We start from the raw sequence: 17,066 nt of genomic DNA, 5'->3' as shown, positions 1-17,066 counted from the left end.
AAATTGTTTTCACTTAAATGATCACAATAGTAATAATAAGAAGAAAAGGATGGCATAAAGAATTAGATCAGATGAAGATAATGACAAAATCAGACCTGTGAACATCCACACAGACAAATACAAGAATGTCGAGAGGAATCAAAGCTTGAGCACCTGGGGTAAAGGATATTACTCAAGATTACATGTGCTACTTACATGGCAAACAGACATCTCGACCGAATGATGATTTTAAAGATGTATTCCAAGGACTTGATGGCCTTGAGCAAGGAGTCTGTGTTAGTCTTCTCATTAGCATGATCTACATAGTCTTTCAGGATTACAATCAGTTTGCTGCCAAGTACAAACAAAAACAAATATTTCTGTAACCACTTTTCTTTTCACTATTTCTCTTAATAACAGTGGGTGCAGATTCAAGTGAGCATTCTAAACCAGAAGAATTTTGTTTTAATATAAAAGTTTAGCTAGCAAGTATTTCTACACACTGGTCATTTGAGGTGGTTACTAAGCAGTTTAGTTATGAACATCAAAGAACAGGTGGATGGGCAACAGGTGAATCTTTTTATCCCCCTAATATATTAAAATGCAAGTTTTGCAAATTCAAATCAAAAGGTCATAAATTCTCAGCAATTAAAGAAAAGATTCATGCCTATAAAATGGTTGTACTGACTTGTAAGCAATAGGGAAGCTGAATGTTGTTTGTATGTAGGCATCAAGCACAGGACGAAACTGGTGATACTTGCGGTCTGAGATCAGAGCAATAATGTAGACCTGCAAGAGCAAACATGACAACTATGAACAGCCAAACAAATCTTATCAAGGAATCTTACTGTGTAATGTACTGATCAATAATAAGACCTGCCACTGTCAGTTTGTCAAAATTAAGCCTTAATTTTCAACAGAAGATAATCAACAAATTTTATACAACCCCAAAATTTTAGGCCTACCAGGGCATCAAAGACGAGGTTGTCACACAGTTCATTGTTTTTATTCTGCAGCAAGATGTTGAACAGCGAATCCAGCAAATCTTGAAGGAACTAAAAGGAAGGGGAAAAATAGCTTGATTCCAAGGCAAATTTTTGACACAAATGAATCTATACAAATCCCACATTAAATCATATGCACATTTACACAACTTTAGAGGCAGATATCACTTTTGAATGCCACATTCGCACAAAGTTAAAATTCCATTATGGTTTGACGCTATAGCAAATAAAACAGCTAAATTGTAAAAAAACATGACTGTTTCTAACAACAGACAATTTGTGTCATTCATAGCTGAAACTATCACACGAAAAAAAAACTTTTGTACACGTAATGCATTAATCTGTAAAAGTTTACAGTATGAAAAGAAATCCTTTTTCTACTGACCTTGACAATCTCTTCACCTTCTTCCCTCATGAGGTGCTTCAGATGACATTCCAATGCTGATCTAGCATTTAACACTTCCTGCCACTTAAGGAGGCCCAGCAAGTCCACTGTAACACCATAAGTTATATATATAGTTCTGTTGGGGATATGGAGGGGATGAACTGTAATCAGTGCTTTAGGCTCATATATTATACCAAATATTGTATTTTAAATCTACACATTCCTTTTGTACTTTCCTAAAGCACTTCGATGTTTATTTCATGTTTCGTGATCATGCTCCTTCCATATCTAAACAAACCTCAAAATTGTGAGAAATAGCATGAAGGTATGCAAAACACAGGCCTAATCTATATACAAATTATTTCACAAAAACTGTTTCCATTTTTCTTCAAATGTTTTCGATTTTCTTTATGGTCCCTGAAGTGCACAAATGAATGCTGAAATTATTAATATTTTGATCCTGAAAAACTTGATATTTGCTTTCCTGCATGCTCATTTGGCAAAGTAGTACAAATACAACAAAGTTAAGGGTAACATACATACCATTGTGGGTGAGCTTTGTGGAGCAAACAAATGATTGGATATACAAAACATCTTTAGAGTTAGGAGTCAGTGAGTATGGTCCTTCTTGCAGTACACTCTTATTTCCTGTGGGCAAACCTCTCTCCTCCAGCTGCTGTCTGGTTGATGGCAACTTTAGATAGGCAGGGGAGTCATCATGTTTCTTGCCTTCAATCTGGACAGACCACATGTAATAATTATAAGAACAGAATGTGGCAATTAAAGTGCAATCCACACTTCAAAGAGTTGAACAAACAAAGCAGTGATAAAGTTTCAAGTGGAATGGCAACCCTTCTAAACTTTGTCTGATGAGTAATGTGCACATCTAAAAACTGCTGGTACTTTTCAAATGGATGCTCTAGCCCCTTTTATCAGGGTATATGTACTGTCCTATCAGTTTATAAATACAGTTAAGTCATATCAATTTTAGCACACACACACACACACACACAAAAATCAGTGTATGCTTTTTTTAACAGGTAGGACTAGTGAAATGCTATTAAAAGAGTACCATTACTGTGATGTTCTCATTATCATGGATGCCTATTCAAGCTAAAACCAAAATAATAAAGCTATAATCTGTCAGAGCTTTTTTACAGGTGTTAGTTCCAGCCTACTAATTATTCCTCAACTAGCAGGGACTGCTTTACTTTCCAAAGATGCATAGCAAAAGCTTTGATCATTCTCTTATACTAGCTCTAAACTGTGGAAACCACTCAAATCATATGGCAGATCTACCTCAAGTTGCAGGCAAACATTCTTCGCAGCTTTAAGATTTAGTTGTGCTTGACTCTTAAGTGGGTAGGTCCAAGTACAATAAGTGTTGCTTTTAAGAATCAAATACTGTTAATGGCAAGTAGATTTCAAATCTAACTTAGAAAGCATTTAACCCACCTTGAAAGCCAGAAGTTCATGTACTTTGTCTTCAATTGTTGTTCCATTCCCATTCATGAGGTGCACATAGGACATTGCAAATGGTTTCTCCAGTTTATCTTTTGCTATGACAGAACAGTATTAATATAATATTAATACAGCTGATATGTCCAGCCATTGCTATCAATAGAAAACTAAAACTTTTATTTCTGTAACACTATCAAGCAAGGGAAAAATAGAGAAAGGCAACAACCTACCTTCATTTGAAGCTTTATGCCTGAAGACAAACTTGACATGTAATCCTTTAAACTCTACTTCAGTGGAAATGGCAATCTGCAACATAGTGATATATGTACCATAAATACTCAAAGGTTCATGAAATATTCTTCTATAATTTTGTAATGATTTAGTACTTAAAATGACAAATAATCACTTTAAGAAAGTTCAACATTTCTTCTTAAACTGTAACTAATGAAATCTTGGTGTTTTACACAGAGTTAGCAGCTTGGCTATTTCTTGGCTAATCCTGCCTTGCAATCCAGTGAAACATTATTAAACTGCAGACATAAAAGAAAAAATCTCATCACAACACCCGCGTTCCTCACAGTCCTCACCAGTGTTTTAAACTGTGCCACCCAATAGCCTTCAACTTCCACCTTTAAGCTCTCAAAGACTCCTAAATATACCAAACAAGCAAAGAACTAAGACTTTCCAAGACAGTCTATGTTTCTCATACTAAAACAATTCATGATGAATTTCCAGGCTTCAACATAACTCAATTCTCACCTTAACTGTCTCAAACCATTTTGGCTTGTCCTCATGGTAATATACCATTGACTTGTACTCTGTCATAGTTCCATCTCCACAACCATGGCCTATCACATTCTGTTGACAATCAATATTTTAATTTAGAATATATTTTTTTAAAAACTACATTTATAAATTGCTGAACAAAATACTTTTTAATATAATTAGTTATCCAAAACATTAAATCCATGTGGAGACTAAGTGAAACAGGCATGCAACAGTCTGCCTTAGGCTTTCTTGTAAAATGCAAGATGCATTTGAAGCTAACAAAAAAGAAAACTGTCAACAAAATACTTTCTTCATAATAGTCCCTTATCTCTGACTCCTTCACTCATGCATGGATGCATCTACACATGCAAGGAATCACACACAGCCAAACAGCATATCCACAGAAACAAGAAGAAGAAAGAGTGAGCTACTGCACAAATATTTTGTTTTCAAATCCGCTTATATGTATATACTTACTTTAAGCACCTCTCCTCTTCCATTACAAACCATCATGGCAACCTCTACATTCCTGTCTGTTGTCTTGTGCCCTTTGTTAAACTCTCCATTCATCAGAGTAATATATATGTCATTTCTGACATCACCTGATACAACAAAACCATGAAAAAGTCATTTAAAAAAGTATTCTTAACCTAGTGCATCCATTCTGTATATTGCAACAAATTTTATCTGAGACTCTTCTACAAAAGATAAGCAATTATCTATTTATGGTTATCACATTATAATAAAACAATACTGCCTACGAAGATATTTTTAAACGAGAGTCAATATTCAGCTGATGCAATGCAACAATATTAGTGGAAAACTACTTATTTTAAAAGCATTTGAAATTAACTCTCATTGACTTACTATAATTCTTTAACATTACAAGTACAGTATCCAACATTTTCTTGGTAATGTCATGAAAGTCACACCAAGCCAGCTGATAAAAAAGTGTGTGACTTATGATAGTGATTTTGGTTATTAAGGAGTATACAAACCCTTCTATGATTACTTTAACAACTTTTTTTTTTTTTTTTTCTAGTGAATTTCAAAAGTTTGCACACTCAAGCATTCAAGGAGAGAGATATCAATCTCTTAGCATAATTTCATGAACATAACCATTACTTTATTCCCATAAAATCTTTGCTGTCTTTTAAGACAATGCAAATAATTTTTTTTTTAAATAGGTTTCTGATAGGACAAGAATTGCTAGCATGATTTGGCTCCCACAAAATCTGTCATTCCAGTTATTAAAGCAATAACACTAAAAATATAATATTTACACAAAACATGATCACATTACATTGGTGCTAAGCTGAAAACTTAAATCTCTTTTTCTTTAAAATGTGTGAAAAACAAACAAAACTGACAAAAACATTTCTTGCTATATCAACAGTAACAAAATTCTTTAACAGTACTATTTTAAAGCATAACTGCAGGCATTGTAGCAAACACAACAGTTTAACAAATTAAAGAAAAGCAAGACAACTGAAAGACTGTAGCAGATACAATAAAAGAAAATTCAACAACGATGCATGCTGCCATATGTGGAAGGGGGACTTGTGATGAATGATTATATACCAGTAACTGGCAAGAGTCTATTACGTGTATCAGCATGTAAAATTCATTAATTGTTGACTGCAGTGCATTCAGCAAAGGACAGTGCAAACTGAATAAATAAATTTTACAACTTTGAGAAACTTTAACATTTGAGAATCTGATAACTATTTAAAATACTTTATTATGAGTGGAGTCTCAAAATACAAAAGGTTGAAAGTAACAAAATCACATGAGCCACATAAAGTGCCACTTGATCTAAACCAAAGGGACAATACAACACAACATAATGAATACAAACCATACATACTAGCCATCAATATCTTACCTTCAACTGGTAAATATAAAAAATGAGTATCACACACATTAATATATATACCTAAATGCACTTTATGATGTCAATTATATGCACATTTTAAAAAACCTTGATAAAAAGTCAAGAACATCAGCATGTCTGCTCCAACAAAAATAAAGCATTTAAGTCTCATTGTGATCTGTTTGAACACTGTTCAGCAATGTTCAATTATTCCAAATTTTTCAACAAATTCAGAAAGAAACAGATTTCTTGTTGACTTTCATTAAATTGAAACAAGCTAATGATTTTACTAAAATGGAAAAAAAACAAAATTGAAACTTAGATAAAGAAAAGTAAGAAATTTACACATTAGAAATGTTTATGGTATCAAGGCTACAACCAATGGGACACCTGGGACAATGTTAATAAGGTATATCTGTGGACATCTGTGACCTCACAGTTCTGATCTTTTTATAGGCACGATGTTCGTAGGCATCTACTTTGAGAGAGAGAAATTGTATTGTTCACTAAGATTATGGAAGAAATTATTTTGCACTGAGGCCAACCGAGTCATTAAAAAAATAAAATAAATAATTTAAAAAAAATTAAAAAACTGGACCCCACTAGACCTTTAAAATCTTACCTGGCATGATGACCTCAGGGAACCCCATCTTCCTAGCAACAGCTGTACCAGGCAGCACCAGGTGAATCTGCTCCTCCTGAACCTTTTGATATTTAGTAAATTCTGGCTTTAAATGTCATGTTTACTTTTTTTAAAAATAGAAGAATACTGAAATAGCATAAATGGCTGTTGGAGATGTTGATTGTATCTGTAAGCATGTAATGGGGAATGCTGAGAATAAGAGCATATGAACATCACGTCTTTCATCCATGTCAAGTTAACCTTTACTAAAACCTACAAGACATAACAGGTTTACTCAATCATGATATCAAACAAAAATTTCAAATGATGGAGCTTTATAGAGAACTGATTATACTTTTGATTATGACAGTTCTTTCCAACAAGCAATAACTATTTCTTCAGTTTAAAAAAATCCAAATGAATGAATGCCACAAATGGCAGGAATATGGTGCACTCTTCTAAAAGTGGCATTTCAGTACATGAGGACTGAATTCAGTGCAGCGCATCCAGTAGTTCAACTATTTTAGATGCCCTTTCTTTTGTGAACACATCACTCACATCAGCAAACATGCTAGCATCAGCAGCAAGAGCAGAATGAAAAAATATTGCATGCTGACCTGTCTGAGATCACCAGGTAGAACTTTAAGGGACACCCAAAGGCCCTGACCTCTGTGGTTTATTTCCCTGGCATTTATTACTTTTTTGATAACTGTGTCCATGAATTCACCTTGACCACAACTGTAAAATGGAAAAAATAGCAGTATATTCATGCAATAACTTCCTATTAGCAGACAAAGTAATCATAGAAGGTTATTTTTATTAGCACCATATCCCAGCCCTATAAGCAAGCTCATGGCTCTTTACAAATGATATTAATAACAATAATAATAATCATCACGGTAACAAGAAATTGAAGAAATCAACTATGACAACAGGAAAGAAAAGGGGATAACACATGGAAACGGGAATAATAATAATAAGTAGTGCTATCTGATTAACAACTGAGTGAGGGGAGGGGGGAAATTGGTGTTTTACGTCGTGTCAGCAGCTAAGGCTATATTACGGCAAGCAGCCAGCCCTGTAAACAGATGCCACGTGCAGAGAAAGATCAGCGTGCCCGAGACGAGAAATGAACTCAGGGCAGCCAGCCTTCACTGTATTGGTGACAGGCGCTAACAGCGCTAACCGTTGCGCCACCGGACCGCTCTCTAACAACTGAGTGAATCCAGTACTCCATTATCTAACAAGTATAGGAGATGAAAATAAATGCATAAGTTATAGAAAAAAGAAATCCTGGAAACAGAAGAAAATATAGGACCAAATTTGTGTGAGCAGCAAGGCAGCAAATTTTACTGTCAAAGATTTAGAGCTTACATCTGCAATTATCATCAGAGAAATCATTAGAAAGAACAGATCAAGAATGCTGAGGATAAACCTCTGCCTGTCACATAAGCTGTAGACAATTTTGCTGCCTCAAGTTATCAAAAAGTTTATCCACATCACATGTTTCATCTCATTATCAACGTGCACAAATAAGAAACTGGACTGAGACGAAAATGGCATTGTGGAAGAAAGGGCTGTTAGTCAATTGATTAGCTGAAGCCATAGAAGTAAAACAAAATGTCACAATAGAGAAACATAGTCCAGCACATAATCAGGATCACAGTAGGTCAAACAATGGACTCCAAAATAAAAATTAACAGAAAAATAACAAAATCCAAAGAAATCTGAAGAGCTAGTCCCATCAAGTCAGCAAAGCGAAGGGACATCACTCTCCGAATCCACAGTGATGAACAACACAGTTACTGAAAATCACAGCATTAACTGGGTAAAAAAACTGTGAGCCAAACTTAAAGGTTTTTAATCACTGCCTGCATTATAATTATTTTAACAGTGAGCAAGAAATTCTAAATCAGAATACTTTCATGCTTACGGCTAAAATAAGAAAACCGTGTATAAAACTGAACACAGCTAAAATGTGGTCATTCTTAATCTTAGTCAAATTTACAATCACTTGAAGTAAGAAATGACCTCCTTCATAGCATTTCTGATAGACTAAAGCCTTAGTCCTGCTCCACCCAAAAAAAAAAATCACAGGATTTACAGGTCTTCACCTTTCAAATCAATCACTGTACTGATTCTTCCCCAAAACAATATATATATCTGCTAACGTACCAAGGGAACATTAAACAAATAAATTATTTTATAGTTTTACTACAAATAATTCCACTACTAATATGAAGTTAGTGAAATAATAATAAATTAGGCTAAGAACTTACTGTTGGAATGGAATGAAATATTGTTCTTCATCCTTTGTATCTTTGTTTCCTTGTATTATTTCAGATATATCCATTGCTAAAACAGATAAAGAAAAAAAAAAATGCTTAAATAAAGAATGATCACATATGTGCCTGAAGTTATCTTATTACCACTTCCAAATAAAGAAATGGAAAAAATCACTGGACACAGCAATCCCAGGTATATCACTTTGATATCACATTAACTTTATCACAGGTATAGGTAAGTTGGGGAGACATAGGGAAATCAAGGGTAAACATGTCATCTCCATGAATTTAAAGCAAAATCCAGACCTCATGGATGTTTATTTACCACCCCCCTCCACCTTCACCTCCCAAGGCTGTAAATAAAAAGCAGTATCAAAGATGGCCAGGGGTAAAGTAACACAGAGCAGCTGTTAAGTAAGATCAGATAGTATTGTCAGTTGTGTCAACGCTTTTCCCTACGGACATCTTGTGCCACAGGTGCCAGATAAGGGAGTGAATGGAAGTGTGAGTTGAGAAGGTTCTGGAAGGGTGAGTGAGAAGCATAAATTGTAAATGAGTGAACATTCTTTTACTTCCCAAGACATACATCTGGTTGCATGTAGAAAAGTGGAGGCTGTGCCTGCCAAGCCTGGTATGAACAAATTTTGACTTTTTTCTCCATTAAAATGTCAGCTGGTTTTATGAATGTGCATTTTTTTCTGAACAAACAAAAGTTGTAAACTAGTTGAATAAAAATGCTTTATACTCTAGGTACATTTGTACGGAGAGACCATTGTGATGCCAACTAATCAAAGAACTGCTGGTCTAAGAGTCAGCCCTTCCAATGGAGTATTGGGCATCTTTTCTGTATTTGCCCTTTTCACCATTGGATACCTCTTGGTGTTTCCTGCCTCTAGAATATTGTTTTTCAAGGACATTAGTGACAATGACTACTTGTAAGTTTGTCGCTTAATAGCCTCTGCACTTGTTTAGCAGAGCTGCGAGAATCAGCAATTCAGTGACAGCCTGAATGTTCCTCAGCAAGACACAGGTCACCACAAGCAGAGAATGGTGAACCCCAGAAGCCATGAGTACCCTGGTACCTGAGTACCTCACCTGTTGTGTTCTTTTGATGAGCTACCTGACAAAACTCAGACTGGGAGATAGTTGTAATAAGTTAATGCAAAAAGAGACAGATGATAAAATAAACTTTGCCAGGGTGGGAAAGAAGCTCAATCCCTTGCACTTTTACTACGAAAACTCTGTGTGTGTGTGTGTAAATGTATTTGAGAAAGTTGGTTGTGTGAGAATAAAACAGTACACCTGTATGATTAAAGAAGACAGAGCTCATAGTGGCAGGTCTGTTTTGTGTTTGGAATTGAGTGAAAGGGCATGTGCACATGCACTAATTTGCACTGAAACCAAAAAGTATAAAAGTATACCCTAAATTTCCCCATTATTCCCTGGGACACGTGCTTTGTATAACAAGGCATGGAAAATATATACCAAAGAGGGATGGATACCTTGTTTTACATCACCCCAACTTCTGATGTCAAGGGCTAATATTTTAATGATACTTAAGGCTATACAATTTTCTTTTATATACTAAATTATTCTTTAAACTTTATGCACTATTCAGTTGAAGTTAACTCAGTTGTTTACACAGCATTAAATGATGGTCATTTACATTTTGTTTAGCCAATAAACATTAAAAATTCTAAGAATTGGACAACCAATAACATTTATGTAAAACTATTAAAGAAAAATAAATACAAAAATAAATCAATAAATTAAATATAATCTGGTAAACACAGTTATTTTCAAAGTACCTGCGACTCCCAATGGTCTGCGAATACCCTGTGTTAGTTTCTTGTTTTCAACATTGCGTGAGTCCATCACACCTGTAAACATATCTGGAACCTGTAACTGGCACTGAAATCCAATAATCAGCAAGTTTTCCTTGCTATAAATTAAGTTTAATATTTTCAGCTTTCAAATAAACAAAGCAGCAGTTCTTATACTTAATACTTTCTACACATCAACATTTAAATACTCCCTACCAGCAAGAAAAACTTGACTCTAAAATAGCTTGATCTACACACAAGTATGTATGCATGTGTACACTCATACTCAGAGAAGTGTGACTCTTACTTACCTATTCGCACAACCTGGAAGACTAGAAATACTCTCTCTCTCATTCTGTCTTTTGATCCAAGGTCCTATATAAATATATAAATACCACAAATAAGTAGCATAATATAATCCATTTGAAAGCAAGGTCATAATCAGATTTGCCTTCAAGGATACTAATTTCTAACTATCCTTTATGTAACTACCACATTTTCTAATAAAAAATTGTATTTCAGCTAGAGAACCAACATACTGTTAAAAATGCCATTTTCTAGTACATAATCCTAACTTGTCAACTTTCCTCTCCTGATAAATCTAAGACTTTTAAGAATAAATATTTTAAATTTATCACAAAATGAAAATTTTTATTTATAACAAACTTAGATTAAATAACATTAAGTTAATTAAATAACTTAAATTAAATAACATTTTAATGTAACTATATTACAAATGTGCCATTTTTAAAAATCAGCCGGATGAGAATAGGAAAAGGAAAAGATGGGCAGCTGGTGAGCGATTTGCATGGGAGTGCATGGTGTAAGCTTCTCAAGATGGCTGCTTTTTCTTTTATGTAATGGCATCAGTGAGAGGCTCTACTAAAATAATTTGTGAAGATCAGGGCTGAGAACAGAAGGAGTGACTTTTGTGGTTGTTTTGTGTCCTTGACCTGGACAGGGAAACTTGACAATTATCCTTGGTGCTGCATTGCGAAGTCCTGACCAGACATTTAGTAGAGTGTAATTTATTCATATGAAACCTGTAAACATGCTGAGGTGAGTGTAGGTTAGTTATGTGTTTGAATCAGTTTTGGAAGTTTGGACTGAATGTAAATTGTTAATTGAGGAGTCTTAAATTAGTGGTAAAGAGAGCTTGGTTGTTGACTGAATGATTTTTAGATTTTAAAGGACTATATTTTTTTCCATCCCAGTTTCTTTCTTTCACATGTGGTTTTTTGTATTTTGGATCTTGATGGACATCAAGAGAAACAGCAACTGGAGCTCCGAAACTGATTGCGGAGGGTTTAAAGAGAACTTTCTAAAGAAGTGACTGTAGCAAAGGTCTTTTATCATTAAAAGGTGTTTACAGTTTTAATGTGTCTTAATGTATGTCTCTGAAATAGGTTAATCATTTTGTTAGATAATTTTTAATTTTACAATTATTTCTTAAATTCATATTTTTGTTGGTGTTTTCTATCTTGTCTGAAAATAACTGTAAGCGGCACATTATCAAAGCACCTTCCAGCACTTTTGAGACTTTAATTCTAACTTAATAGTCCCTTCACCAAAACTGATTTTAACTTCTAGCTCAAACATCTGATAAATGAAATTTTAATTGTTTTGTTTACAATAATGACAAACCAAACCAACTCACTGTAAATACAACTCTGAAGTTATTAAGCATGTCAATATCTTTTGGTAGTCCCTGTTTGCTCCACTTCACCAGGTAATTCTCACTGAAAATAGATATAAGTAGCCATAACCTCCAAAATACACAAAGACTAAAATTTTTACCTGAAAAAATATAGAAGCACTTACCACAAATGTACTTACAAATTTTCTGACTGATAACCATTGTTTATAAAATGTTGCCAGATTCATATACTACGAACTAAACTAATGATGGGAATATCAGTTAATGTGATATAATTATGTACGTGCATATATGAGTTGATGTAATGTACACTTGTCACTTTATGACTTGCTTCCTGTGTTTAATTTGATATATGACCTGTTACATTGCTCATACTAAAATACTTTTCACAATGGAATGGCATGGTTACCTTAGCATGGGAAGCTCATGAATCCAATTGTATGAGTCAATGGCCTAACAAAAAAGCCCAAGTCAGACACACAAAATTCCATAATTGAATTTGTAAAGTGTGCACATGAACTCACTGAACTGCACATGAAAAACTGCAAACAGCTGACAGTCAACCATACAAAACAAAAAACAAGTGTATACATCCAACATTTTTCTGAGACAAAGTTCTCCAACCTGATGAATTTGCCCTCCCTTGCATCAAAGAGGTTCATGAGAATATCAGCATCTTCCCCAATCTTGCAAACAAAATTGCGCAGCATAACAAACAGATTAAAACTGGATGGCCATGTAGGTCTGGTCTCTGTTTCGGTGTCAAGATGACTCTGTAAAGCAAAGATAGAACTTAAAGCAAAATAAAATGAAGAAGGAATGCAAGATGTGTTTACTGACAAGAGACTACTAAAAAACATAGACACTCCTTCCTTCCTTTTTTGTGATAAAATAATGCTCACATACACCCTCTTTGTCTCACAGAAGAAGCAGATCCTATTAAAATTGTTGGTTTTGTAAATTAAAGCTGAAACCAAAAATAATAAAAAAACAAGAAAAAAGTGAAGCATACATACTGATCGCTTTCTGACTCTTTCACCTGCATCTACGTGCTGAAATATATGATAAATAACACTGTGACAGTTTTGACATCTTCAGTGAAAATTATGTCATAATAATAGCAAACAATTTAAAAAGGAAAATTAATACACTTTTCTAATTAAACTTGTAGAAAGCTCTGCAAGGAAAATAACAGCCAAAGCTAAGAGCACTGTCAACTTTTTCAAACTTTTCTTGTCCATGCTGTCCTACCTTTTAACTTTTTTTTTGTTGCTTTTACTAATTAGGATAATCAGGAAACTCACTCTTTTATAGATTTCAATAGTACTGTGTTTAGTGGGGTCCAAAACATTTCCCTGATCATCTCGCACAATCAAGTCCAGACCCAACAACCTGAAAGATAAAACATCCAAAATACTTTTTACTTTCACACTGGAACAATTGGTGTGTGTTCTACACTTATTCTTTAACATTCACTTACAATGTTATTTGCATCTGTTTCACTCTTTAGCTTGTCGCTTGCCCTCTTGTCTATATCAAATGCTCTAAAGCACAGCACTACCCTACCCATAATTTTTTTTATAAATGAACTTAAAAATTAAAGGTATCCTAAACACCTTAAACTGATCCAATTTGTTTTCTTACGAATGTAAAATGTACATTACTGTCTGATTCAAAATTCCTAATCTAGCAAAAACAATAATCCTATTTTGAGAAAATGTCTATTTTCCTTCCAAAATAAATTTAGATTTACTTCAAATAATCAATTATGTTAACTGTAAAATAAAACCTATAATTTTTAAGCATGTCATCTCAAAAAAAAAAATAAAATAAAATAAAAAGGAAAAGCCATCCAGTTAGTAGGAAAACAATAAACTACAATTTGGAAAAGATGAGTAACTTACGCATTGCCACTGTCAATAAGATTTGTGACTTGTTGCTGGATAGCTCTTTGTTCATCCTGCAAAACAAATGACACAAGACATGCAATAATATATTATTCAAATAATATATCTTATTTCCCAATACTGCCCATCTACTAAAAATTTGCTTTTTCTCTTTTTTGATTTACAAGTGAACAAGTACTTAAAACAAAGTTTTTATCTTTAAAGCAAAAATGTTAAATAACATGAGCAGCAATAAAAATAAATATTTCCCAAATTGATAGAAAATTCCAAACATACCACTACATATTTGCGAGTGAGAAGTTTGCTTCGCCAGTCCATCAAATCCAGTATCATTTTCTTCACTTTGTTGACCTCTGGGCTTTTGTCCTAGTTGTCATGGGCAAAATTGTGTATATATATATTAACGCAGATAAAAGTGTGTGAGAGAGAGAGTGAATGTGCCAATTAATATCTATTCTATGCACTGGAAATACTTAAAGACCTGCAGCTATGAACTCCCTTAGCACAAGCTAAAAATATAACATTACAATGACTGGCTTATAACTGAAGATTGTGAAGATGACAGTGGGTAAAGTTTGTTTTTTATTATTGCTGCTCTGAGGTAAACACTAGACCAAGAAACCTATAAATTTTTGGAAAGAGAAAACAAACTTTGCAATAAAAGTAATGAAAATCGCCTTTCCCGTACTTCCTGGCAAAGCCACGATCGTGACCAAAGGGTTAATGTTGAAAACCACACAATACCATGGGTTTCATACTCTCTCTCCAATCCACATATTCCATCTAGATGTCATTCATACATTGACCCATAGTATTTCTGAACCAAAAATGGGATTATGTTGGACCCCTTAACATCTGTGATTATTAAAAATATCCTTTTTTACATGTCATAATGTAACTAAACATCCTCATTATCTTTTTAAGGCAAAAGAAGCCTATATTTCTAGAAAATTAACTCAAACCCACCCTTTAATACCCTACCATACCCATACTTAAAAGCAGAGCTTACAACAAAGAGCTGTTTCCAGATGGCATGCCATTCTTTCAGGACTGATGTGACTTCCTGAACTAGAAGTGGCTCTTTGCATGTAATAGTTTCCACAGATCTGCAAGAAGCCATAAAGTTACTAAATAGCTGTTGATAATGTTTTGAATTATGAAGAGAAACAACAGTGCTTGCAGAAAGCAAAATTTATTTGAAACAGTGTTCTACGTCAGTCATTTTTACAATTTTTTTTTAAAGTATTGGTACTTCTTAAATCAACTTTTATTTCATAGTTTCAAATTATGTTTGTGGCTTTATAATGATGGTCATATTACTATCTTAACACTACCTTAAACATGAAATATTCTGAGTGCATTTTCCCAAAAGTGGGAATATCTAATTATATTTGCATAAAATAAGGAATGTCTCAAAACTTCAACCACAGAAAACTTTAAAATTCTAAAACACAATCAGAGTATTTCAACACTTACCCACTGATATGCACAGTGGCCTCCTTCAGATGAATGTAGCTCCTGGGGAAAATGCCTTTTTGAGCTTTATTCTTTGTTGTGTATCCTCGAAACCAGTCTGTTAACAAAATTGCATTGTGACATATTTTTAAAATAAATGATAGATACTTTCATCTCTCAGAGCAATGTAAGCAATCACACATAAACCAGAGTACGATTTGTGTGCTGATTGATCTGGGTGATACTTATGCAAATCAGCACATTTGTCCAATCCTCACCAAATTTGGCAGGAGTAACTACTCATCTGTGGGAACTTCAAATCCTATGTTTGGTTTTCCTAAGATTTCCATTTTGCTCAAAATTAACGAAAGGGCGAAAGTGGGGAGGATCTACAATGCAGAGCTATTGTAATGTACCCCTGCTTCACAGACCTTAGTTTGGTAACATAATCTAAAGGTACCTATGAGAGGGAACTTTCAGACAAGGCAGGAGTGGGGGAACAAACAAGCTAGTGAACAAGAGAATTGTATGGTGTCTGGCACCACTGAAACTTTACTCTCCCCTTAGGTTTAGAGCGGTTCATTGTTTCCTTAACTGACACCTGATCCCCATGGTATTTTCGCAGTCAAATAAATTTGACTCAATGGAATTGTAAACTATATACTGAAAATAAAATCCCAATAGGGAAAATTCGCAGGAGAAATTGACCTGAGCATTTCAGAGGAATAAAGGTCAGCAATGAGCTTATTCTCACTGCAATTGATGTACCAACAAATAAAATACTTTACGCCATTTAATTACCTTTGTACAATTTCTAAATTTACACCTATGAGAACTTATGCTCCTGTACATAATTAAACTGCATAAACTCACTATGAAATGTATTTTGTAAAGAATTAAAATTTATGCTGAACATTTCTTTCTTAAACAGGTAGGTGGTATTTAATTACATGGATGATCACACTCAGATGGTATAATCTGTATACAAAGACCTCTGAAAGAAGACTGATTGGTGTAAGAAAATATGTCTTGGCCTATTTGTTCACAAAGCAATAGAAAAAAATGGATACCTGTGGTTTCTTCAAGAATGTGGACAGTGTCACCAACATCAAGTGAAAGCTGGTACTGTCCATCAGCAGTGTAATTGTAGATGACTGAAGAAACAACAATGGCATACAAAGACATCTGTATCACTTATATCTTGATGAAAATCAATTAAACAAAAAGGTGTCATCTGAATAATAGAAATTTACACAGTGGAATATAAGAAAATAAAAGCAACAAGAGCACTATACATTACTTTACAATTTATCATAGTTATTATATCAGTGGTATATATTTAAACCTATTTCACCACTGTGGTCTATTTTTTTTTAAATTTTCCCCTTAATGAAACTGGTAGTGGCAAATGGGCATGGGAATGAGTAAATGAATGATTAACAGTTCATATATTAATTATTATTCAAACATCTTATTATCAAATAATTAATAAACATAAAAGTGCTCATGTGAGATTTTAACAATGGTGAAAGTAAAATTCTTGGGCATTAATGAAAATGTTAAATGACAAATAAGATGGAACTGAAATTTTTGTAATTGGATATAATACAACAACAACAACAACAACAACAACAACAACAACAACAACAACAACAACAATGTCTTAATCTGTTGGTTTTTTTTGTTTTTTTTTTTTTTTGACAAAGCTAGTAAATACATTTGTTTAGTATCTCAATAACAGCAGTGGAGCTGTAGTGTCAATAGCAGTGAATGTAAACATTCAAAAGGAAGCCTTAATTCTGCTCCTACATATCAATTCTCTAATTCAACCGTAATTTTTTTTTAAC

The 17,066-nt window shown here is 33.9% G+C and overlaps 1 protein-coding gene across 1 annotated transcript in view; it reads right to left on the bottom strand.

Moving 5' to 3' along the window:
- Positions 1 to 17,066, bottom strand: part of LOC112563640 (dedicator of cytokinesis protein 1-like) — a 54,866-nt gene that overhangs the window by 37,431 nt on the left and 369 nt on the right. Inside the window, 23 exon segments of the mRNA XM_025237833.1 lie at positions 196 to 330; positions 668 to 768; positions 945 to 1,034; positions 1,369 to 1,475; positions 1,912 to 2,104; positions 2,824 to 2,927; positions 3,060 to 3,135; positions 3,589 to 3,687; positions 4,075 to 4,199; positions 6,093 to 6,174; positions 6,710 to 6,830; positions 8,372 to 8,447; positions 10,186 to 10,257; positions 10,512 to 10,575; positions 11,858 to 11,939; positions 12,482 to 12,630; positions 12,874 to 12,909; positions 13,162 to 13,249; positions 13,762 to 13,817; positions 14,041 to 14,130; positions 14,774 to 14,870; positions 15,241 to 15,337; positions 16,290 to 16,373. Of these exon segments, the coding sequence (XP_025093618.1) occupies positions 196 to 330; positions 668 to 768; positions 945 to 1,034; positions 1,369 to 1,475; positions 1,912 to 2,104; positions 2,824 to 2,927; positions 3,060 to 3,135; positions 3,589 to 3,687; positions 4,075 to 4,199; positions 6,093 to 6,174; positions 6,710 to 6,830; positions 8,372 to 8,447; positions 10,186 to 10,257; positions 10,512 to 10,575; positions 11,858 to 11,939; positions 12,482 to 12,630; positions 12,874 to 12,909; positions 13,162 to 13,249; positions 13,762 to 13,817; positions 14,041 to 14,130; positions 14,774 to 14,870; positions 15,241 to 15,337; positions 16,290 to 16,373 (2,224 nt within the window).

The sequence above is a fragment of the Pomacea canaliculata genome, linkage group LG5 (assembly GCF_003073045.1).
Source record: "Pomacea canaliculata isolate SZHN2017 linkage group LG5, ASM307304v1, whole genome shotgun sequence".
NCBI lineage: Eukaryota > Metazoa > Mollusca > Gastropoda > Architaenioglossa > Ampullariidae > Pomacea > Pomacea canaliculata.
Note: the sequence above shows the minus strand (reverse complement) of the source record. Positions and strands in the feature narration are given on the sequence as shown.